This window comes from Candoia aspera, chromosome 13 (assembly GCF_035149785.1).
Source record: "Candoia aspera isolate rCanAsp1 chromosome 13, rCanAsp1.hap2, whole genome shotgun sequence".
Taxonomy (NCBI): domain Eukaryota; kingdom Metazoa; phylum Chordata; class Lepidosauria; order Squamata; family Boidae; genus Candoia; species Candoia aspera.
In genome coordinates this window covers 5227847-5253053 of record NC_086165.1, presented here as the reverse complement: position 1 = coordinate 5253053, position 25207 = coordinate 5227847, and the positions used below count along the sequence as shown (strand labels likewise).

At 43.9% G+C, this 25207-nt stretch overlaps 1 protein-coding gene across 1 annotated transcript in view; it reads right to left on the bottom strand.

Moving 5' to 3' along the window:
• CCDC33 (coiled-coil domain containing 33) overlaps positions 1-22554 on the bottom strand; it is a 110061-nt gene extending 87507 nt beyond the window's left edge. The window contains exons 1-5 of the mRNA XM_063314215.1: positions 22245-22554; positions 20352-20827; positions 18793-18973; positions 18503-18532; positions 8849-8859 (exon numbers count right to left, since the gene is read on the bottom strand). Of these exons, the coding sequence (XP_063170285.1) occupies positions 8849-8859; positions 18503-18532; positions 18793-18973; positions 20352-20827; positions 22245-22554 (1008 nt within the window). The remainder of the gene's footprint in view (positions 1-8848; positions 8860-18502; positions 18533-18792; positions 18974-20351; positions 20828-22244) is intronic.
• Positions 22555-25207: the final 2653 nt, after the last annotated feature.

Below are 25207 nucleotides of genomic sequence, written 5' to 3'. Positions count from 1 at the left end.
AAGGAGGGAAGGAAGGAAGGAAGGAGGGAAGGAAGGAAGGAAGGAAGGAAGGAAGGAGGGAAGGAAGGAGGGAAGGAAGGAAGGAAGGAAGGAAGGAGGGAAGGAAGGAAGGAAGGAGGGAAGGAAGGAAGGAAGGAAGGAAGGAGGGAAGGAAGGAAGGAAGGAAGGAAGGAAGGAGGGAAGGAAGGAAGGAAGGAAGGAAGGAGGGAAGGAAGGAAGGAAGGAAGGAGGGAAGGAAGGAGGGAAGGAAGGAAGGAAGGAAGGAGGGAAGGAAGGAAGGAAGGAAGGAAGGAGGGAAGGAAGGAAGGAGGGAAGGAAGGAAGGAAGGAAGGAAGGAAGGAAGGAAGGAGGGAAGGAAGGAAGGAAGGAAGGAAGGAAGGCAGGAAGGAAGGAAGGAAGGAGGGAAGGGGAAGGGAAAACCTTTTTCAAACTTTTTCAGGCCTCAGAACCTGTTAGTTAAACCAAGACACCAATTCCCCAAATTCCTGATCAAGAGGCAACGCTCTAGTGCAGTGTTTCTCAACCTGGTTTTAAGTGTGAGGACCCGTCGTAAGTCATTTTTTTCAGCACCGTGGTAAGTCCGAACCATCACTAAACGAATGGTTGTTAAGTGAGGACTATCTGTATAGTGGAATTCAGTAGCTATGACTAGAAAGCACACAGTTCTGGATCATAGCTGAAGAAAACCAGGCCCACCGCCAGCTCGCCCGAGAAATACCTCACCACCACATTTTGTCTTCACCTGACACGTTACTTCTAATCCAGTCAACCGTAAAAACGAGGCGAAAAGCTTCCAGACTGCATCAAGCAACTACACCTAGATTACATCCAATGGTTATATGAGACAACATGAAGAGATCATGCCTGGCTCCGGGAGAGATAAAACAGAGTATTCGTTTTTGCTGAGCACACAATAAAGCAGAAGATGGGGGTGGGGGTAGGAAAAGAAATGAAAGTTACAGGACCAAAGGCTGGCCTCCTCTGCAGTTCATGATGTACTGAAGGAGTTGGTGGCACATTCTTCATGGCACACATGCACACCCACCCACACACACACAGAGTGCTTTCATCTCTTCGGTGTCCTTGCCAGGAAGTTCCGCATTATACAACCGTGGTTGGTCGATTTAGAACTAAGCTTCCTATTTCCTTAGACATCGGCTAGTTCTTTTATTAGGCTCCCATCTTACGGCCCGCACAAGAGCTGAACTAGACAAGCGCTCCCATAAGTCACCCAGGGAACAAGAATGTCCGTCATATCCAGGAAGCCCTCTAGCCATGGTTAGTCCATGCTCTGCAATTAATAAAGATGTGGTCAAAGGAAAGCATGGTATTCTCTTGGCACTGTAGGGGAGAGCAATGAATAAAAGATGAAACATTAAAGGGAAGACGGGGGAATGTGTATTTATTTATTTATGTATTTGCTTTCTGCGCTGCCTTTCTTCTGGAGGATCATCTATCGTACCTCCCTGATCCTGTCTGACATCTCCAAAAACAGCCCTGTGAGGTGGATGGAACGAAAAGGTAACAATCGGCCCCAAGTCTCCCGACGTCTTTTAGCAGCTGTGGAAGGACTTGAACTAAGATTTCTTGGTCTTAGCCCAACATCTGTCAGCCCTTCGAGGTAGTCCAGACAGCACAAACCATAGTACCAACACTACCTTTACTGTAAGGTTACAGTAACAGAATCTTGCAAGTCTGAAAGCCCTTCCTCCCTTCTTTACTTTTACTTTCCATAAAAACTAGGGAGGGTCCCTTCTGAGACACTTCCCACACCCCTTTTCCTTCTAGGGGGCTGAGATACATTTTGCATGATGGTTACTAGTCTGCAGCTCTTCCTTCTTCCCCCCAAGGTCACTCCCACAGACCGTTACAACATCCAAACTACCAGACCCCCTCTGCTCCTGAAAAGAGATATCTGCAAAATATGCTGTTAAGCGGGCATTTGGACATCACAAAGAAGTAAGTGCATGTGACGGCACGTGAAGCAGTTTAGGGGATTAAGTTCAGGGGATCCAGTGAACTGTGTGACATGCTTAGGGTTCAGTCTCCAGCAGAGTTAAACTGCAGCAAACAGCCAAAGGACTTTTCCTGCCACCTCCCTCTGCTTCTGCCACCTCCTCACTCTGCCTAATGGTAGGGCTGGGCCAGCTCGTTAGGCGAAAACAAGGTAATATGATTAGAAGACTTCATAAAAATACGGAAAAAATCTCTCCCTGATAAGAAAATGAAAGAGGCGCTCCAGAGAAGAAAATAGAAGTGTTCCTTCCTCCTTGCCTAAGACCAGACTCTCCAGAGAGACCCCTCTCCCCTGGTCAGTACATCTCCCATGCCGATGTCTACCAGAAGATGCGGGCCCCACTGTCTGCTAGGCCCCCCTCTTTGAGTGGCCAGACAGCAAGCTTTGCCCTGTCATGTCTCCACCAGGCTGAGAGAAGAAACAAAAAGTTAACTGGCCAGCCCTCTTCCCTGAACACGAGAAGACAGCTGTAATCCTCCGGTGATGGCAATCAAAGGGACAAGTGTCCTGTCCGACAACAGGCTGTGATGAACGGCAATTTGTCCAAGGACAGCAGTGGGAGGGGGAAGACTTCAGGAGACAAATGAGCAATATGGGGACAATCCCAGGCTTCTCCAAGGCAGTCTAGTGGTTGCCTGCAAATTGCGGTGCTTCTGAGACACGGGGAATTTTCAGTGACACTTTTGACCTTTAAAAACCTTGACAGAAAAAGAAGGTGGAGGTGTCAGCCATGCTTGCCCCATCATCCATGTCTTTCCCATTTGACAGGGAGGTCTGCAAAGAAAAAGGGAGCTATTTCGCTGGAATGCTGTTCCAATCCTTTGGGCTCTAACAGTGAGAATTTCTCTGCAAAAGCTTCCCCATCAACTTGAGGAGGACAGTGTGGAAGGAGTGGAGATGGAAACCACATCTCCATCTTCTCCCTATACTTTTTTTCTAGGAGACCTGAAGACAACTAGGTTTAGCTTAATGAAGAGAAGACTGAGGGGACATGAGGGCAGTCTTCCAGTACTTGAAGGGCTGCCACAGGGAAGAGGGCGTCGATTTATTCTCCATAGCACCTGAGGGTAGGACAAGAAGCCATGGGTGGAAGCTCGTCAGAGGGAGACCCAACCAGGAAACAAGGAGGAATTTCCTGACAGTGAGAGCTATTAAGCAGTGGGATAGCTGGCCTCCCAGAGTGGTGGGTGCTCCATTGCTGGAGGTTTTCAAGGAAAGATTGGACAACCATTTGTCTGAGATGGTATGAGGACTCCTGCCTTGGGCAGGGGTTTGGACTAGAAGACCTCCATGGTCCTTCCCAACCCTTTGATTCTATGAGGACACAAGTTGCCTAAAAGAGGACTTCCTTCCAGACATCCCTGGAGAATTATCTATGGAGGTCCTTCTCAGGGTGTGGAGGAAGGACTAGTGACTACTGGAGAAAGAAACTTCTCATTTACAATGCATTGGTTATGGAGTACTCTTCCCATAAAGAGTCCTCTGGGTCCATTCCATACGCTTCAGTACTGTGGACAAAACCTTTTTCGGTCCTCCAGTATACTTGGAGTTATACGCATACCACATCCACTGCAACATAGTTTAATACCTTTTAACCTCTTCTAGGATGCTCTTCCTAATATTCTTTTGTTATTGTGGCATCGACCTCCAATGCTTACAGTACTGTATACCTATCGTAGAATGCTTTTATTTGGGCAGCATGCAAACACTGAAAAAAAATAAAATAAAAGGAAATGCTCCGCTAGCTGGGAATTTATTTATTTATTTATCACATTTATATAGCCGCCCCTCTCACAAAACAAGCCACTCAACAAAGCTAAAACAACAGCAACAACAGCAAAGTATACAACCAAGCTAAAAGAATCAATAAATACCCAAAGCCATTATCATTATTAATTATTAAAAAAAACATTAAACTATAATATCCAAGCCAAGCATGCAAAGCTACTGCCTCTTATCCATTTTTGGGTCCAACCCTGTTCATTTCAAGGTCTTCTTGGCTGGTCCCACCCCATATCCATGCCTGAAAGCTTCATTAGATAACCCTACTTTGGACCTTCCATCTCCCATCTTCTCCATCCTCACGCTTAACAAAATTCTTGGTTCCCTTAAATTACTCTGATATTTCTCTCTTGGTGCCTCCTTAGATCTGGAACTGCTTCTAGGAACATTTGGGCAGGGCTTCTCTCCCTGAAAGATGTGAATTTCTATAATTCCTTTTGGCACAACCAATTTGTATTCATTCTCCTAAGAAGCCAAGCATAAATACATATAACAGCTGAATGCATAGCCTCTATTTACACTTGCCTCCCAGCTTTATCTTTCTCCTCTCTCTCCCTCTCCTTCCTGGGGTCATGTTTTAAATTGGAAGCATCCGTGAGTTTTCTTAGTGTTCCTCTCTAAAGTATGCACAAAAAGGATGGAGGGAAGGAATGTTTCCAAGTGCAGGGGAAACCAGGCTTTTGCAAAATTGACAGAGCAACTGTAGGCATTTGTGAAACTGATCAAGCAGGTTCAGAGACTTGGGAAATAGACCCAGGAGCTCAGAACATTTATAAGATGGATCAAACCTAGTTTCTTTTTTGTTGATAAACTATACCTCTAAACACACTGGAGTACATCAGTATCTAGGTTATTCCCACTGAGCCTATTAGAAATGCACTATATTTCTGTTTTTCCAGCCCCAAACAAAGAATTGAATACCTTTAAATACTTAGTCTGCATTCATATAAGCCAGGGTTTCTCAACCAGGGTTCCGTGGCACCCTCGGGTTCCATGAGAGGGCACCAGGGGTTCCCTGGGAGATCATGATTTATTTAAAAAATTATTTCAAATTCAGGTAACTTCACATGAAAGAGGTCAGTTTCCTTCTTTATTTTCCAGTTTAAGAACACCGTGAATGCATATGGACAGGCCTACCCATGAAATGAATGTAATAATTTTGTAACTTCTGGCCTCTCTTTGAGCCTGAATGTGCAGGGGTTCCCCGAGGCCTGAAGAATATTTCAAGGGTTCCTCCAGGGTCAAAAAGTTGAGAAAGGCTGGTATAAGCCATTGCTTGGATTTTTTTTTTCAAAATAAGCTTTATTTTTTTAAAAACCTAAGTATTAAACAAACTCTTGATACATCAAGTTACATAAAATGGCCCACCATAATGGTATACCTTTAATCATCTTTGAACATTGCCTATTTATGCCAGAGAATTTAACACTGCACAGTCGTTACATAATGCATTACACAAATCTTTACTGGCTATCAATTAAAAGGACAGATAAACATCCATCAGTAGTGAAGGAGGTAGCCATTTTTTAATTTCCTCACCCTAAAAAAAAAAAAGTAGATGTTTTGAGTATCTCTTCCTTATCCCTTAAAAAAAAATTAACAGAAATTTTGATTTTTGGAAGGAATGAAATAGCTAAAAGAAAAAAATCCTGGTCATTTTGCTGCAACCTTAAACCACATGCAAGACACCCCACTTTACATTATATTTCTAATCTGGGACTTACCTTTTTGGATCCCCAAGAAAATAAACTGAATCGATTTCGTAAGCCAGGTTTTCTGTGTTCTGACTTTTTCTGAAGCCACCAGGTTCAAAAAGCAAAATAGAAAAGAATTCTCAGTGCTGTGCATTGGTAAAAGAGAGATCTCATGCTACAATTAACTGGATTTCCTTAATGGTGGGATGTATGAGAACTTCATTCCATATCTGCAAAATATAGAGGAGACTTGGAGAGGTACCCATGTGCTGAAATACACACTTTTCAAGATTTTGCAACCCGATTACGCCAAAACAGTTGGCATGCATTCAAGAGTGCCAGGATTCTTCATCAAGTAAGGTGGTGTGCAAAAGTCAGAGATGAGAAAGAAGCAGAAACTGCATTAATGGAACCAATAATCTTTCATTTGAAGGTGGCTTCCATTGTTTCTAGCCAGGTCCGCACCGTCTAGAAAAATAATTTGACTGATATATATTTCTTGGGCCCAAAACAGAGGCATCTGTGGTGTGTATGTGTGTTTGTGTCGATGCAATCACAGCCACCATCTTTTTTGGTTCTCCTTGGAGATGCCCAGATTGAATAGCCTCCATATTCCTTCTCTTGCACTGGGGTTCACTCAAACAGAGTGTAGTAACTTCCTCAAAAATATTGTGCTTGTGTGTATTCAAGATGCTGTTTTACAAAAGCTAATAAGGAAAAGACATTCTAGAGAAGGGGAAGAATTAAATCATGTCTCCCTCTCTTCTCCTGTTATTGGGGTCCCAGAGAAAATCAACCACTAAAGTTGTTATTTCACACGGCGAGGGAAGTTGTTGGTACTCCTAATGCAACCTTTCTTCCCGTTCTTGGAAAAATAAGACACAGTGCAATTCTGAATTTCCCATTCCGATGGCATTAATCTGCATCTTGGGGAATCAGGGCAACTCACCTCCAAGATGGATAATTCCTCATCAGTGTCATCAGCCATTTCTTCAGGAGACTCTGGGTTCTTAGCTATTATTTAAGAATAATTTCTTACTATTTTCTCAGGCTTGTGTGAAGGTGGGACCCAGATTTAGTTTTTATCATTACGATTTCTTTCAGTGCTTTAGAAGAGAAGCAAACTTGCTCCATTCTAGATTCTAAGGAGCTTCTCCATCATAACTGGAGGTTTGGCAAAGGAGTGAATGTGTCTACTGAGCCGTGGCGCTGAGCTGCAGCATGTCCATTCCATCACAACTGACTGGTTTGTGACATCATCGGCTCACTCTTCCAAGGCCAGCATGATCTCACCCGGACAACTTCCAAGGCATTTTGAGTATCTATTTTTAAAAAGACTTTTTAAAGGGTTGCCTAGCAAAACGGGCAGCAATGAACAGAGATCTGTGTTCTGTGCACATTCTCATCAGACTTTTGTATGAGGCTTAATGGAGGATGCTACTCCATTGCAATACTTACAGCCCATTGAGTTGGAAGTCTATGCTATGACAGATGGACATTCAGCTATGACAGATGGACATTCAGCTTGCCAATGCTCCCAAGTCCAACTTTTTGTTAGACTTGGTCTGAAAGGTTTCCTCTGAGCATGACTGGTTGGGGAAGAAGGTCAAGAAGTGAAAAGGGGACACAGTGCTCTAAAATTTTCAGGGACCAAAACACATCACTCACGTGGCCTTGCTTCTGTGAGCATAAGGAAGTAAGTGCAAAGGACTCACCTTGGTTGGCCACAGATATACTGTAGGTGTCTACAGAGGATGTGGAAGGAACAAAGAACATCATGCATGATGACCTCATGATATGTGTGACATCATTCTGATGTCACTGTGGCTTCTAATGAATGCCTCAGATGTTGTTCAACCCTATAATCAGTAATGGCTTGGCAGTGCAATATCTGTAGATGTCATGCCACCCATGACCACCTGAGATGGTGTCTGCTGAATAAACAAAGGTATCTTTATAAGGCCAAACTCCGGCAAGATGGACAAATATACACCTCAACTTTCTCTTAAGATATTCTCACCCACCAGGTCTTACGATACTTTAGGGTTCCTAACGCCAAAAGTATCATAAGATCTGATGGGTGAGATCATCAAAACCTGACAAGATATTGGGTCTGAGCATGCAAAATCTCACAAGATTTAAGACTTTTATAACGTTTCATCCACTGGGTTTTAAATAATATTACTATTGCTCCACCTTCCGCCTTAACAAAATCACATGATGACACTCAAGACGTGAAAGGGCTTCTAAACTCTGCCAACTTTGCTAGGGCTGTAGAGAACTGTGAGTCAGCAGTGCCTGGAAGGCTGCAGTTCTGAACCTTTGTCCCATCTGGCCAAAGAGAGGGGTAGGCAAGGCCATGATCCAAAAACTGAAGAGTTTATTACTTTATTTGTTTGTTTGTTTGTTTATCGCATTTCTCCACCACCCATCTCAACAGTGACTTGGGGCGGTTATATTCATTTTAATTAATTGAAATGTAATCAAAATGACATCAGGCTCATGACAATCAACATGCCGATTCCCCATGTATTTCATCATTTCTGTCTTCTGTCGTACTCAAAATTGCAGTGAAGAGATAATGCAGCAAATTGCTCAGGAAGCCACAGCAAAATACTTGCGAGGCCCTGGTTGTGAGTCTCCTGATTTAAACCTTTATCAACTGGCAGGCTAACACCATCCAGCAACAAAACTTCTTTCACCCTACACTAATTCCAGGACTTCTGGCGATCTGCTTCCCCAGCTTGATCCCCATAATATCAGAGTGTGCTTCACCGAGCAAGGAATTGCCTATTCTTCTTAGATCTCCTTCAGCAAGACCTAGAGCTTCCCCCACATGTGATTTATGATCAGTTGTTGCAACACACCAGCTTTATCCTTCTCTGGAGACCTCATAAAATAATATGAAGATGAAGTGACTGCAGCGTAAGCTTTCTTAACGCAACGGTTCCCTGGGCACTTGTAAAATCAGATGAAAAGCCCTTGTATGTACTAAATATAGCCAAAACAAACATAGAAATCAAACAGACAGTAGGTGACCAAGAAGAAGAAAAGCAAGTCCATTTTCTGGCAAAGAGAACAAAGTTATGTTAGGCCGGTGGTGGTCACCATACAACTCTTGATTTTCTTTGTTTTTCCAGCCTTTTCCAACCACCAGTGCTAAAAATCATTTCGAAGTGGGAAACATGTAGACTCAGTAGTGTAAGTTCTAAATCTGGTTTAAAATAATTTTTTAAAAATGGAACCCCCTTCAACTTCCCCCACCCACCCCCAGCTCAGTGGCAAAACCCTGAAAATCCTTGTTTTGCCCTGTGAATGATATAGTCTCAACCACCTAAATTTTTACCCTGTTCACCCTGGCCCTTGCTCCTCCAAGAAACATTAAATGTGGCCCTTGATTACAAAAAGCCTTGCTGTTCCCACTTAGATCCTCTTCCTGAAGGAGATGCCCACAAGGAGCAAAGGCAGGGAAGTGAGATGAATGCCTGGCCCTTCCCATCTGAGAGGCAGGTAGTCCTCACTTAACAACCATTTGTTTAGTGACGGTTCAGACTTACAACGGTGCTGAAACCGTCAGGTGGCAAAAACACTCTTTATCTCTGTTGGAGAGGAGGTTGCTATGTTAACCTCTCCCCAGATAGGCTTACAACGGATTTCTAAGCTCTTCTGATTGCTCATTTGGGCTGATTATTTCCAAAAGTGCAAAAAGTAACATTAGCAGCCCAATCTTCTGCTGTATTTTCCTCCCTCCCTCTCCCTCTCAAAAAAAGCAAGGTTGCCTAGCCTACATTACAATTTGGTTCAATTTTGCAAAACATGACAGTTGCGGGCAGGGGGCGGGGTTAGGTTTCCATCTATTCCTTTGAGCTCTCTAGGGTAACCAAAGCTCTCCAAATAATCAGATTTGAGGCTGTGAAATCTCATTTGAAGGTCTATTAATGCATAGCTGGAATGAGGCAGGCCCCGTCCTGTCTCCAGTTACTTGAAACATAGGAAGCAATTTCACTGAGGAGCCCACGTCTTGGAACAGGGCAAAGAAAGGGTGTGAATGAATCAGAAAGCAATTAACTTTAGGAGGGAAATTAAAAAAAAAAATCAGGGCCATTTTTTCCTATCGATTCCCCTCTCCCCTCTCCAGGGAAGTGGGATAAATCTCTGAATTACTCAAAGCAACTAGCCAAGGATCAGGTCCTTAAAATATGACTTCCAGGCACTTTCTTGCAGAAAGCAATTAGCAGGCTGACAGGCTTGCTCGCTTTCCAACATCTGACCCAAGGAAAAGAAAATTTTAATCAATGGGTCTCGGGAACACGCCAGCAAAACGCTGGGACCTCATTGGAGGCCAGCTCCAAAAACAAAACAGATGATATGGCCATTATAAATGCTGCATAATTGGACCCAGCATCCATGAATAGCTGGGTGCACCAAGGAGAGATAATTTAACGCAAATTAGTAACTCCTGATGAATTTAACCCTGATTTCTGACTAGCAATCGAAGTGGTAGAAAGATGCAAATATATAAAGGAGGGACAAAGCACAGTTACAGGCAATGTTTGTCGGGAACGGAGACAAGGGAATAGAGCCTTTTGAGGATGTAGGTAGATGCACATTTTTAAAAAGGCGCACCATGTTTCTGTTCGGCATTAACTCAAATTCCTCCCTCCTTAACTCCACCCTGAGAAGCAATTGACCGACTGACTGATCAAGAGATGGGATTATTCAGCTTGCCCACACTGACGCCAGTAGCGGTACAGCTCAAAGGTGAAAGTTTGGGATCTTGGTGTTTGCTGAAAATAAATGTTTCATTGTCAAAGTAGGCGACACCGTCAGTGCTTTGACGAGGTCACCTAGTTTGGTGGTGAAATGCTTGTTACAAAATTATTACATTCATTTCATGCAAAGGCTGATATATATATGCATGAACAGGGTTCTTAAACTAAAAATAAAGAAGGAAACTGACCTCTTTAATGTGAAGTTGCCCGAATTTGAAATAATTTTTTAAATAAACCGTGATCTCCCAGGGAGCCCCTAGTGACCTCTTGTGGAGCCCTAGGGTGCCACGGAACCCTGGTGGAGAAACTGCGGCTAAGAATAACCACAGATAGGCTTTGGCTGTAATGTTGAACTGTGGTTGACTCAGAGGGTTTCTAAATTCCCTCCCGCCATGCCAAAAGTGGAAAAAGAGGAAGCACGTAGGATGGATGGTGATTCACCTCATCTACGTCACTGATTCTATATAAGCTTGCATGCTACAAAGGGCTGCATCAAGAGTCCTTTTCAGTAATATCTTACACAGGTATGGGGTGCATATATGCTGCCACAGATGGCTAAACCTAGCATGATGCACCCATGGGCTTATGCTTGTTCCTGCCACAGTGTTCATGCTTCCATCCTCCAGTGAGCTTTTTTGCATATTAATCACTTGGGAGGAATTGTGTAATATGGCTGGAAGGGCGTGGGTTGCATAAAATCTTGCCCTCCGCACCATCTCTTTCGGGAGCTGCTTAGCATTTTATGGCGATGGAGCTGGGCGAAGCTGCTCCATTCTGACCCTCCCTGAAAAATTCCAGGAAAAAGGAAGGTTCCCAAGGAAAGACGGAGCTATGCCATTTATCCCAGGAAGAAAAGCAGCTCTGATCCCTGGACCCCTTAGGGGTAACCTTCCTTGTGGCATTCATTCCAACCCATTTGTGCAGAATTGCCCCAATTTATCTGGCAAATAATTAAAAAGGGTTGGCTAAATGCCATACCCATTATCTGCTTCGCTCGGTGGGTTTCTACCATTCTTACATTTGTCAGCGCTCCTTTCCCCCCTCCCATTGCCTATATAATAGAAAGCAAGCCCTGCTCCCCGCGTATTAAAAAAAGAAAGCAATTTCCCCCTTTTAAGCCCATTTAAGTGTCTTGTACGGGCAGACATTTGTCACTAGCTGAGCGATTATTATAGAGAAAAGGAGCTGGTGGTGAATACCTCATAATTACCTTTCCTTAATGTATTACCGTTTTTGCAACCGATTCTTTGGGGGGGTCCCCCCACCCCGGAGCTCAACGCATCGCATCGAGGAAGTGAGCATTTCCCCAGGCAGCCTGTTCAGGTTAACCCCTGTTCCATCTTCTTTAGACTGATCTCTGCACCTTGTTCTTTCATTCTCCTTATTCTTTCATTCATCCCCACCCTGCTTTTGTATTTAAAAAAATGGAACATAGAAAAGTGCATGTCGGGTAGACTCGGCATTTATAATAATTTGCTCAAGCGGGCCTTTGGGGGGAGTCTTACATTGTTGCCTCTTCATCATCTACTTATATCCCAGCTCTGCAACTACTGCTGATAAATCCATCTCCCTGTCTTGACAAGCCACTCAAAGGCTTGCAAATTGTTCTCCCTGTGCGCTGATAAGCAGCATGGCTATGCCTAAGCAGCCAGAGAAAGCAGGGCCCATATGTTTGGCCAAGACATATGTTTTTTAGCTCCCCTGGGCTTCCCAATGAATGGATGGAGCTTTGGCTTCTCCAGATTCCCCACAGAGCCTCATGCCAACTTCCTCATGACAGCTCCCTGAACAGCCCAGGATTCTTACAAACCCACCAAGGCCCAGGGGCCAATACAGTCCCGATGAATGACAGCCACAGGCCAGAGAAATCCATCAACAAGGCAAGAGACAGGATATCTTCCATCATGGCCCTAATAGTGATGGATTCTCTCCAGTGATAAGATAATCTTAATATAATATAATATAATATAATATAATATAATATAATATAATATAATATAATATAATATAATATAATATAATATAATATAATATAATGATAGTGATGGATTCTCTCCAGTGATCAAGAAGGGCAATAATGGTTCCCTTGCATATCTGCACAGAAGGACCAAAAACACTTGGGTTTAGTGGCAGGAAGTTGCCCATAAATCCTGCCTTCAGCTATCAGCTTTGATCCCATCCCTCTGCTTAGTAAAGGCTTGACATTTGTAACGAGGCTCCTTTTATGACCCACTTAAATTCTAAGTATGTATTTAAACTGAAACATCAACCCAATCCATTCCAGAGATGCTGTTTATTTAACCGAGCGATAGCCTGCTTGCTCACTCTTTAGGTGATGTGCAAAACCCAGAATCAAAGATGGAAGAGACCTCCAAGGTCGTATTTAGCTCAACCACTGCTACAGCATGCTGTATCTTCTTCTCTTTGCTAAGAAAACCATAAGGAAAGGGAGTCCAACCCTAACTCAGACCAGGTGGCAAGCAACTTGGGAAGAAGCATTTGAAATCATTCCCAGAGGTCCCTCCTTGATGAACTCCCTATAATTGGGGCTGGGGAATTCCTGTTTCAGTTTCGAAGACTCTCTGTTTATCCCAGGGAGGCATTAATGAGATCTTACTGAAATCAGTGCAGTTCTTGCTTGCTTGACCAGCAGCGTGGAGCTTGACAGTCCATGACTTTCTGAAGTCACAGCAGCTTGTACCTTGAGGAAGTTCTTCCTCATTTTTATCCAAAATCCCTTTTCTTGCCATCTGAATCACTGGGGTTGAGTCCCGAGAACACTGGAAGTGGCCTTCAACCAAAGCAAGCCATTGGTCTGTCTAGTTCAGTGTTTCTAAACCTTGGCAACTTTAAGACGTGTGGACTTCAACTCCCGGAATTCCCCAGCCAGCATGTGTTAGAAACCTTCCCTATCTTCTGAAGCCACAGAGGTATTTTATCCTCAGTGGTTGAACAGCATGGGTTTCTCCGTGATCAGGGAAGCCTCAGTGCATCGCTCCCCAACTTCAAGAGTAACATAGACACAAGCCCGCAACTAGGGTCTGTGTCACCCAGGGCAAACATGGATTCTGCACCCATTTTGGTGCCCCCCCAGTGCGGTGCCCAGGGCACATGCCCCGCTTGCCCCCCCCCCCGCCCCCAGTTGTGGCCCTGCATAGACATCTACACTTGACATCTAAGCAGAAAGTCAAAGCTGCAACATTGCCAGGGCTCCAAACTTGCCATAATGGGAGCAGCAACTGAGAACAGATGTTTCTGATTTCAGCAACCAGAAGCTGCCATTAACACAAACACAAAGACACACACACATACACATATATACATATACTTGGGTCACTGTTTCAGAGATATTTCCTTACCAGATTCCTCAATGCCTTCAACAGTGGCAGAGCTTCTAACGTACTGTCTTCACTGGACAAGTCCTTAAAAATTCAGAGACGGATCTGCCTTGAAAATAGCCAATGCTGAATTGTATAGCCCAGTCAAACATCAGAAACTGACCACAGGAAATGTTTTATGAATGTTTGTATTATGTCATAAAGTTTTATGATAATTTTAATGTCATAAAATATCTTATGAAGTTTGCCAAATTTCTATTCCATGGGAGTCATGAGTCCCAGATTTTGGACACATTCTGTAAGTTAGCCATTTGAGGTACCTTGGTTCAAAAATGGTTGCCCTATGATACACCATTTTGCCCAGTTAAAGGTTACAAAGTAAAACCAACTTACAACCGGTCCTCGCACTTACAACCATTGCAGCGTCCCCACAGTCACATGATCACGATTTGGGGCACTTGGCAACCAGTTTGCATTTATGACCTTTGCAGTGTCCCATGGTCACGTGATTGCCATTTTCAACCTTCCCAGCCGGCTTCTGGCAAGGAAATTCAGTGGGGAACCACATGATTTACTTAAAGACCACGTGGTTCGTTTAATGACTGAGGCAATTTGCTTAACAACTGCTGCAAAAAATGTCATAAAATTGGGTCAGATTCACTTAATGACCGCTTAAATTAGCAACAGAAATTCCGGTCCCAGTTGTGGTCGTCAAGCGAGGACTACCTGTATTGTGAAGTCTTCTTTTCTCCAGCGTGCAAAAGGCTTAGTGCAAAAGGCTTAGGGTAAGACGTCTCTGTTCCATGCTAGGGTTCTCTTGTGCATCATAATAACAGACTAATTTCAAATGTCTGTCTCCATAAGTGGCACCTTTGCAACCAACTCAGCCTCCCTGCTCGTGCCTGGAAATACATTATCTAGACAGATTTGATGAAGAAGTAAAAATTCCTTCCCGCTCTCTCACCCAGCCTTGGCTGCTTTTGCTAATCCCTTTCTAATTCCCCTCTCCAGCACCTTCTGGCAAAAGACCTCTGATTCTTGGCACATACAATGAGGTCCCGGTGAAAAGCTCGAGACCATCAGATCCACATGACCGACCAAAGCAAGGAACAGCTCAAACAGCCGCCTTGCAAATGCACACAGAAGATTGGGAGGCCGGCCAGGGGAAAGAGGTGGAGATGAATAGCGCTCCCTTAAAGGTGCATTTCTGGCAGTTGCACGTTGGCTCTGCTTTTTTGCCACCCTGGAGGACTTCTACCTGATCCATCAACTTGCTTACCCCCACATTTGACCTCCACAGCACTGTTTAGGAACCAGCCAATTACTGCATGACATTGCCCATAAATTCCTCAACCATCACTCCCTTTTTTTCATCTTCAACCCTGCCCGACCAGCATCTCCCTTAGTTTTCAAAGCAGGCCTCTTTCCACTTCTCCCCCTTTCCCAGCATGTGGGGTTGAACCCCTCTGGAGCCACGGGCTGCTCTTCCAACATCCTTTGAAGGCAGACAGCCAGGGCAAAGCAAGCCCTTGCACCATTTTCTTCTTCCGCACAAAGGAAGGACCAAAAAGCAGATCTGAAGACAACATTAGGTTAATTATAGATCAAGCCAAAGCATTGCTCTGCTCTTTATACCATGAACATAAAGGAACTTTGCTAGGAAATACCTGCCATGATTTCTGTTGATGTTTGACTGGGTTTTCCTTAAACAAAGACTTTCAACCAATTTTTAAATTGGTTCATTGAGTTGACTTTGGAATTCCGTCTTTGCTAGAAAGCATTTTTCTTTTCTTCTTTTTCCTTACCATACCTATTTCCCCCCTTCTTTCTTCTTATTTTCTCACGTAAAGGTAAAGGTAAAGGTTTCCCTTGACATTAAGTCCAGTCGTGTCTGACTCTAGGGGGTGGTGCTCGTCTCCGTTTCAAAGCCGAAGAGCCGGCGTTTGTCCGTAGACACTTCCTCCGTGGTCATGTGGCCGACATGACTGAACAGAACGCTGTTACCTGCCCGCCGAAGAGGTACCTATTAATCTACTCACATTGGCATGTTTTCGAACTGCTAGGTTGGCAGGAGCTGGGACTAGCAACGGGAGCTCACCCCATCACGCGGATTCGAACCGCCGACCTTCCGATCGGCAAGCTCAGCAGCTCAGCGGTTTAACCCGCAGTGCCACCACGTCCCATTTTTCCACCTACTTGTCAGAGAATCATCTTGACTTTCTCACTGTCTTAATTTAGATCACATTCTCTTGAAAGACCCCTAATGTCTTGAAACTGATACTCAGGCTGGAGGGAGGGGGAGGTTTTTAATAAAAGAAAGCATGAAAAAGACACACCCAGATGGGCCTGGAGAAACATCTGTTCTAACATCATACTTCTCACAGAAATTCATCAGAAATCTCCAACATGGTCCAAGATCTTTTGTTTTGACTTTTTTTCCAGCTTCAAGATGTTTGCAAATTTGAAAGCTTTACCCCACACCTTCTAGTCTATAGGATCTGGAAGCTACAGCATCATGGGAGTGCACACTACAAGGGTGTATACCCTTGGTCTAAATTCAAAAGTTGTTTGCAGGTCTGGTTCAGATGTCTGACAAATGTGTCTGGTCCATCAAGACCCCAACAGACAGCAGCCCCTCAACTAGGGAAGAAAAGGGAAATAGAAGGGCGTGTTAGAAAGAAAGGAAGATGCTGAAAGAACAGAGTCAGAGGAAAAAAACAGCCATTTCCTACTTCACTTGGGTGTTTTGCTTTCCACGCATAAATATAGATCTTAGGCCAAAAAGTTTGTTCTGATCCATTACTTGCAAGGCTCAGGGTTAAATGATTGAAGTGTTTTTACTTGTTGTTGCATTTTGTTTGTTCTTCAGCTGAAGAACCCCAAATATATTGAAGAGGAACGTGTAATTGTTTGCTTTTTATGACTGATGTGTGATATCACAAATCATCATCTTTAGAGTTTTATTCCACACTGGTGGCTTTATAAGAGCTGACTTAAAATGCCTAAAGGTAAACCTTTTTCAAAACATGATCATTTCATTTGAACTTGGATCTCTTATGCTAATTTATCTGACAATTCAATCATATCTTACAGATTTCGTATGGAAGATGGAGATTGGAGCTGTTGTGCTCTGCAAATTGGAAATTTGGATGAGAGTTGGCATAATTGTCATTGCTGCTATTGATCAAAATGTCTTCCCTTGTAAATCTAGGGCTTCCATTTGATCATTTTTGACCTGTAGTCAATCACTCATCAATATGGGTGTAATGCTAGAATGTTTTATGCTAAATTTCTGGTTCTCTATATCTGCCAACCCTTCAACAGTAAGATTTAAAAATGCTATTTTGGAGAAACATCCCTATTCTATAAACAAACCTGTTTAAGAGAAGAATTATAGCAGAAATGCAGAGGTGCATTAATTTAAAAACATGTTTTAAAAGTTAAATGAAACAAACAATATTAGAGATAGAAAGCAGGAAGGAGTGAACCCACTCTTCAGTGTGTTACACACAACTTTCCTATTCAGTATGTCCCTGGAAAAAACAGGCACTGAGTCTAGGCATTCCCAAACCTTTCTCCCAGTATACCAAAAGTAATAATTCATATAAGCCAAAAAGAAAAAAAGACAAAGGTGCCTAGAACATCACTGCTAACTTCAACTTCACACCTCCTAAAAACATTGCTCTAAACTTAGGACGATGGTGCTAATTTTAAGAAAAAGAAGTTACACTTTCTGCAGCTTGAAAAAACAAAAGATCGAAGAAGCTCAAGGCAAAGACAGAACGAGAGTTATTTGGAACGATAGAATTAAGTAGCCTTATTAAAAGGCTTTAAAAAAAAAAGAAGAAGTCGCCATTTCACACTAAAGGTCTAATGCAGATAATTTTCCCAATATGGGGACTGTCCCATCAGAGACACTAATCCACAGACATTTGTATTCTTTTGTCCATGCTCAGCCATCCAGCTACGAACTCACAATTAGTGTCACACTAACAATAGCACGACAAGAACACGCTTTCATTCACCATCAGGCAGGACACCTGTCACCCATTCGTTGAGCTGAAATTCACCAATTCCCTTTCAAAGGTATCCATAAAAAGTCTAATTGCAAACATTAAAATAGAAACTAGGAAGAGACATCTTTGAATATGTTAATTTTTTACTCTCAGATAAAATCCTAAAATTACAGCAGCAACAGCCAAATGTTTAACTATGGCTATAAAAACAGGGTCTTCACTAATAAAGATTTGAGTCTTTAAATGTTTTCTGCAATAACTATCAACTTGTTTTATCTGCCAGACTGTTTTATCTTGTGCTAAACCTTTTGATTATATCTGTACTTTGCTGTTTGGGACTTTTGGAGGTCATAAATATTACAGCTGCCATTACAATAATGGCAAATATTTAAATATGGATGTATGTAAATTTTAATACATTTAGGGCCAGTACTTTGCTGTTTGGGAGTTTTGGTGATCGTAAACATTACAATTATAAAAGATGCAACCATTTTAAGGAATCCACTAAGTAAAGTGGGTTGTATTTGCTGCAAAGAAAATCAAAGCTTCTTCTATTTCTTTTGATCTTTTCTTTTTGCACTTCTCTTTTCTTTCTTTTCCTTTCTTCTTTTTCTGTACTTTGTATTTGTTTTTGTTAGTTTTTATATTCTTTTAAAGACTTTTAATAAAATTTACACCAAAAATAAATAAATAAACCTGAATTTGTTTCCTTTCCATTTCCATCTAACTAACCATGAATAGAAACCTCACAAGGACTCACTGATCAGGCACTGAATTGTTTTCCCTTTCAGCCACGTGAAATATTTCCATTTTGCAAATACTTCTGCAAGTCTCTGGAACTCATCCTTGGCACACTTTGGATTAAACACAAGCCCAGGATAACAAAAAGATTTCTGGAAGGACCACGATTTACCTTAGCAGCTAGTAGAATATGCTGCTGAAGACTTGCAAAGCTCTCAGCGGAGAGAATTAAACCTGCTCTTTAATTAATACCTAAATAAAACAAATGAATCCTTGGCGCTAAAACCAAGGAGGACCAGCTTCTGGATGTTGCTGGCTTAACCTTGTTTGGATCCAGATGACCAACAGAAGCAGGCAAATGCTCCGTTTTCATGATCGATTGCGCAGATTCTTGACTTACCAGCAATCCCAAGAAAGATGCTAGCTTTGGGCTATTCCCTGGAGAAGGCAGGTGAAGACTGGCATCACTTGGCAACCTCTTTGGCAAAGCTGGAGCAAGCGAGGAGGAGGAAGAAGAGGAAGCTGGCCGGGAAGATTGCTCTTCCTCAGAAAAGTCCTGGGTGCCTTCATTGGTGACTTCTTTCTGTGACGCCAGCAGGCCATACAGCGAGCCCTAAGAAGAGAGAGAGGAAATGAATTCCACACGGCTGTACGGGGGCCTCAGCAGAGGGCCTCCAAAAAGACAACATGGCAGCTACCGTCCCACAATTGAATCCCTTGGGGCTTCAATCATGGTGTCATGGCCACCTTCTTGACTCTCTGGATCTCCTCTGTGACCACCCATGATTGTGTATGGATAAGGAGCAGGAGATAAACATTCTACTGGGGTATTGAAACCAATTTCATTGAGTTTTATTGAATTGTCTGATAGGACGATATTCTGGGATCAAATCTGTAGGTCGATTTGAACGACTGAATCGGCGGCTTCTGGATCAGCTCAGATGATTTCTGGGCAGAAACCCTTCCTCTGCTTTAGACTGGATCGCAGAAGGGCTCTGTTAACCCTGCGAGATAGTCCAGACAAGAAGCGCAATCCATGTGCTTCTGTCTCAAAAACTATGAGTACTAACTGTATCTTTATTGTAAGGTTACATTAATGCAGTGTTTCTCAACCTTGGCAACTTTAAGACGTGTGGACTTCAACTCCCAGAATTCCCAGCCAGCATGCTGGCTGGGAATTCTGGGAGTTGAAGTCCACACGTCTTAAAGTTGCCAAAGTTAAGAAACACTACATTAACAGAATCTTGCAAGACAGAAAGTATTTCTCCCCTCCTTTCCTTTTACTCTCTGGAATACTAGGGAGAGTCCCTTCTGAAACATTTCCCTCCCTCCTTCTGTGGGATGAGACACCATTCACAAGCCGATTGTCCAGTCGGCAGCTCTCCCACCTGTCTCCCAAGGACATTCTCACAGACCATTACAGGTTCTTACACCGGCTTACGCTGGATTCGCTCTACTTTGCTTATTCAACACTAATAATGATGTACAGGTAGTCCTTGACTTACAACTACAATTAGGACCGAAACTTCCATCACTAAGCTATGTGGTCATTAAGTGAGTCATGCCTGATTTTACAACCTTTTTTCCCATGGTCATTAAGCGAATCACGCGGTTCCCCACTAACCTTGCTTGTTGGGAGCCAGCTGGGAAGGTCACAAATGGCGATCATGTGACCCCAGGATGCTGCAACCATTGTAAACACATGCCGGTTGCCAAGCATCTAAATTTGGATCACATGACCATTAGGACGCTGCGATGGTCATCAGCATGAGGACCAGTCATAAGTCGCTTTTTCCAGCACTGTCATAACTTCGAACAGTTGTTAAATGAATGGTCGTAAGTCGAGGACTACACGTATTCATTCATTCCATTTACAGCCAAGCTTTCTGCCCCAAAGGAGATGAAAACCACCCCTTCCTCTTTGATTCATTTTTGTTCGCTTCCCCCAAAGAAAAATTTGGGGGTGACACAGATACTCGGACACGCCTTACCTGACGAGTCTGGGATTCTGCAGTTGGTGACACCACAAACGGGTGTTGAAGGGAACTTCCTGGGGTCATCTGTGGGGGGACCCCCAACAACTGTAAGGGAGCCGGGGAAGTGGTTCCAGTCTCCACCGGCATCTTTCCTTCCTTGCGGGGTAGCAAAGGAGACAGGCGGCGTGGTGTGATGGGTCTCTCTCTCTTGGCGCCAGGTCGGTGCTCATGGAACGACACAGTGTAAGCCAGCCGCCCACAGTGCATGGCCAGGTCATCGCTTCCCGCCCGGAGCAGCACCATAATGTCGCCGTAACGATACAAATCTTCTTCCTTGCTAGCAAAGAGGTTCATCCTGGGCTGGTTAGTGCGGGGGTAAATAGCGAAGAAAGCTTCCCCTGTCTTCACGCTGGTCTTCAGGAAAGAGCCACGCAGGCGCAAGGCTTCAATCCGCAGCCGGGCATCGTGGTTTTTATCATTTTTGCAGAAGCCTACATTTTTAAAAAAGGGAGGAAAAATCCGCAGTATCACTGGCAGGTTGTGGGAACCCCCTTTTTGCTCCCACTTTCTCTGACGACAGCTATGTACTTTTTGCCAAAGCTGTGGATTAGGCCACCTGAACAGAACTCTCATTTTACTTTCTTTATCTTTAATTTAAACGTATCTGTTTAAATAATGGATATGGCCACCCATCTCACCATAGTGACTCTGGTCACTTAAAGCATCTTTATTCTTCTCTTTAGCCTGCCTGCCCCCCTAAAATAGCTGCAAGGATGGCCCACAGAGACGAGCAGTGTGATCCTCCCTGCCCTCAGGCTTCCGGTATAAAAGACACAGCACAGAAGGAAAGAGTGATGGGAGGGAGGAGGTCAAAAAAGCTAGTTCAGGCAATCTTTGATTGGAGACATGGTTCAGGGAACCAGATGAAAGCCAAAGACAGATGACCTTTCCGCTGAGGTAGTAGAATAACCTGATTTTCTCCTCTGTCTGTTATCACAGGGTTTGCCAAAAGTGCCTGCTAATTTTAGCTTAAGAAAAGAAAGGTGAACGCCAAGATAAAACAGTACTGTGGTTTTGGGTTTTTTCGTGTGTGTGTGTGTGCACATGTGCCTTCAAGTCAATCTTGGTTATTGCTTGGACAAGTCCCTGCAGTTTTCTTGGCAAGAATTTTCAAAGTGTTTTGAGTTTGTCTTCTTTCACGGACTGAGAGAGAAAGAGACTGGGCCAAAACTGGATCTGTGCCTTGAACTCACACCTCCTGGTTTCTAGTCTAGTGCCTTTAACCACTACACCAGATGGTGGTACCAAGAATATATATACCATCTTCTTCTGAATGGAAGTTCCTGGGGGCCCCATTGCTTTTCTGTCCTGATTTGTGGGATTCTTTAGAGGCATCTAGTGGAGTCTTTGGGAAATTGGATATGTCACCCAGCTGGATTTGTGCCTAAGGCAGGACTAGAACTCACATCTCCTGGCTTCTAGCCTAGTGCCTTTAACCACTGCATCAAATTGGCTGTCATTATGATATCATGATAGTCTTTTTGCTTTTGTTTAATCAAGATGATGTTTTTTGTCCTGTTTTGCTTTGGTATAGAAACTGCCAAGGGTTGGTGTTTGAATCAAGAAGAGGGAGAGGAGAGGAGAGGAGAGGAGAGGAGAGGAGAGGAGAGGAGAGGAGAGGAGAGGAGGTCTCACACTTCCTGGGTCTGCAATGCAATCTTCCAGTCTCCCTGCTCTTTAATCCTAGACAGACAGTTCTGGACTTCACAGAGCACCCAAATCCTGCAGCCCCTTGGCTTTGCATTGCTAGACTTTAGATTGCTCCCTTCTCAAAATCATCTCCCCATGCCCATTCTAGGCCCCTGAAGGTGGGTTCTGCCTCCTCTCCATCTCTTCCCCTCCTCTTACCTTTGGGCAGGATGAAGAGGAACCTCCTCTTCTCAAACATGTAGACTTCGCTGAGGTTGGTCTGCTCCACCACGTCGGTGGTGGCCGTGTTGGTATGAAGCACCTCTCCCTCGTTCACCCGCACTTGCACCCCAGCTCCAGAGCCCTCCACCAGAGGATTCTCTGCTGTCAGCCGCAGGGCATACCTCCCTGTTTCATTAAATTGCACGCTCTCCAGCTGGAAGTCAAAATCCAGGATCTTCTCCTCGGCTTTCAGGCGGGATTTCTGCAAGGTGGCAGGGACACGGGGCTCCCCTGCTTTTCCAGCCATGGCCAGGAGCATCCCAAAGAAGAAGCCAGATCTCCAAAGAAGTATGGATAGTCCAGACAAGTAGTCAGTGATTTCACCTGCCACGTTAGTAGCATGGTGTCTGTATTCCAAAGAGGAGCTGGTGCCGGGACAACAGAGATAGTGCCATTGCTGAAGCGTTGTAGTTGTCTGATATGGCCCTGTCCTCTCAACAACAGGTATGCACACTCCGTGGACAAGGATTTGATTCCATAAAGCCCCTGGCCCTGTTCAAACCAGCCCACAACAGCTCTCCCAACAGCTTGTCCTTGGTTCTGAGAAACTTGCTCGGACTGAAAACCAAGTGATGAAACCGGTTCTTGAAGGGGAGCAAACCTGGAGAATGTTCTACTCAGGCCCCAGAGAGAAAACTCTTCCTACAGTCCACAAGCTGCACAGGAAGAAGTTGACAAGGTAGAGAAGGGAACAAAAGCTTTGCGCCTTCCATTTGTTTGCACGAAGCCATGGCAACTCAACCCAAGGTGTTGCATGCCCTTGGATAAACAAGGCCATGCTTGAGCCTTTCTCTAGCAATAGAAGGGGGAGAAAATGATCTGTGCGAAAAATATGCTCTACCCCAGAGACACGTTGGGCTCAAAGTGACCACGGCTAGCTGTTTCACTCATACCAAAATGGGTTGCTTTGATTTATTAATGTTCTAGCAAACTGGCCAAATCGATAGAGATATGTTTGCAATAAAATAAAATATGTTTTATTTCAGGAGCAGGAAACCTATTCAGGGCCAAGCACCACGTTGTCTGCAGGTTATATACTACAAGCTGCAAGGTGGAGTTCCTATGTATCTGGACCCTAAATGTTTTAAAGGCATCCTGTGCCAAATTATTCTTATGGTAGGGAAGGGGAGATCCAGAAAGAACAGTGCGATCCTCTGCTAATCTAATCAGAGCAGAGATCTAGCGAAAGTGCTGAAAAATTAGGAAAAGAGAGGCGACCGTTTCCTCTCCAAATTATCAGCTCAGTTTCACAATTGAGCCGTTCAGTGATTGAAACTGGAGAAAGTCAATAGCTTAAAAAAGAGAGAGCCTAAATTAAATATGAGTTAAATTTAAGTATGCGGTGTTGGATGGGTGAACAGAAACTTACCTCTCAGAAATTTTTCCAAGTGAAAAACCTTCCTTGTGATAAAGGGAACTATCCCCCACAGAAACACAGGCCATAATATATGTCTACGTTTTTAAGGAGCAGTGGGAATCTTCATCATATGAGGGATAGCTGGGTATAAAAATGCATATAATAGGGGAACTACCACTGGAGTTTGCTCCCAAATAAGGAGATATGGGATGAGAGCCGTAATGCATGTGTCTAAGAGCATCCTAGTGCTGTTGGAAAAGAGCACAATTAAAGGGAATATTAGTAGAAAGACAGATGATCCTGAAATGTAAAGCTTGGTGGATATCGTAGAACGTATAAGCTGGAAGGGACCTCTTTTTAATGTTGGTGTGTAAGTTGGTCTTTACTCCTAGTGAAGATGATGAGGTTTCCTTGGCAACATTTTCAGAGCCTTTGCCTTCTTCTTCCTGGGGCTGAGAGAGAGGGACCAGTCCAAATTCACCCAGCTGGCTTCATGGCTAAGGCAGGACTAGGACTCACGGTCTCCTGGTTTCTAGCCTGGTGCCTTTCACCACGACACCAAGCAGGCTGTCAAGTCCATGGCAACCACATGGACAAGTCCCTGGAGTTTTCATGGCAACATTCTTAGTGCTTGGGAGAAGAACACTTCTCCCTAGAGCTAAGAAGGAGGGACTGGCCCATTGTCACCCAGCTGACTCTTGCACCAAAGGCAGGACTAGAATTCAGGATCTCCCAGCTTTTACTCCAGTGCCTTTAATACTACACTAAATGGGCTCTTGGAGGAGAGCTTAGAAGTCATCTAGTTCAACCCTGTGCCCAGTGCTAGAAGCTACTCGGCTATCCCTAACAATGACCTTCCATCCTTCTTTGAAAACTCCCAACAAAGAGTTCCAGGCAGGCCATGCCACTGGTTATCAACTCTTAAGCACTTCAAATTCTGCCGGTGTGCAAACTGGTGACCAGCTGAATTCTTAAGAAACAGCAAAGCTTCTTAAAATGCTGTTCCTTAATACCAGTGTTGACATAATCATATCATTTAAAATAAAGCTCCAGCTAGGTGGCAGCACCTAGCCAACTTTGGCTGATCTCAGAAAGCTAAGTAGGCTCAAGCTTGGTTAAGATTTGGATGGGAGACTACCATGGAATAGTAGGTAGGGAATTTTCTGACAATGCAAAATGTTTTCTTATTGTTGCCAAAAAACCTTACAAAGATGTATCCAGGAAGTCACCAGGAATGATCCCAACTTGAGGGCAACCTTGTCTTCTTTTAGCCCTCATTTTCAGGATCTACACATGATAGTTCGCTGTTCGGTTCCCCACAGCCCCATCCTCCATTCCATTTTATTTCAGCATCAGCCACAAGATAGAAAACACATCATTCCTGTGGGCAACAGTCAAGAGTAGGAGCTGAAGCACAGTCTGTGGGACACACACAGCTTCTGATCCAAGAGACAATGGGGAGCCCAGAAAGTACAACTGGGGATTTATGACTGCTAATTCTTCCTGGCCTCTTCCATCTAAAGCAGGTGCTCCACTCTATCTG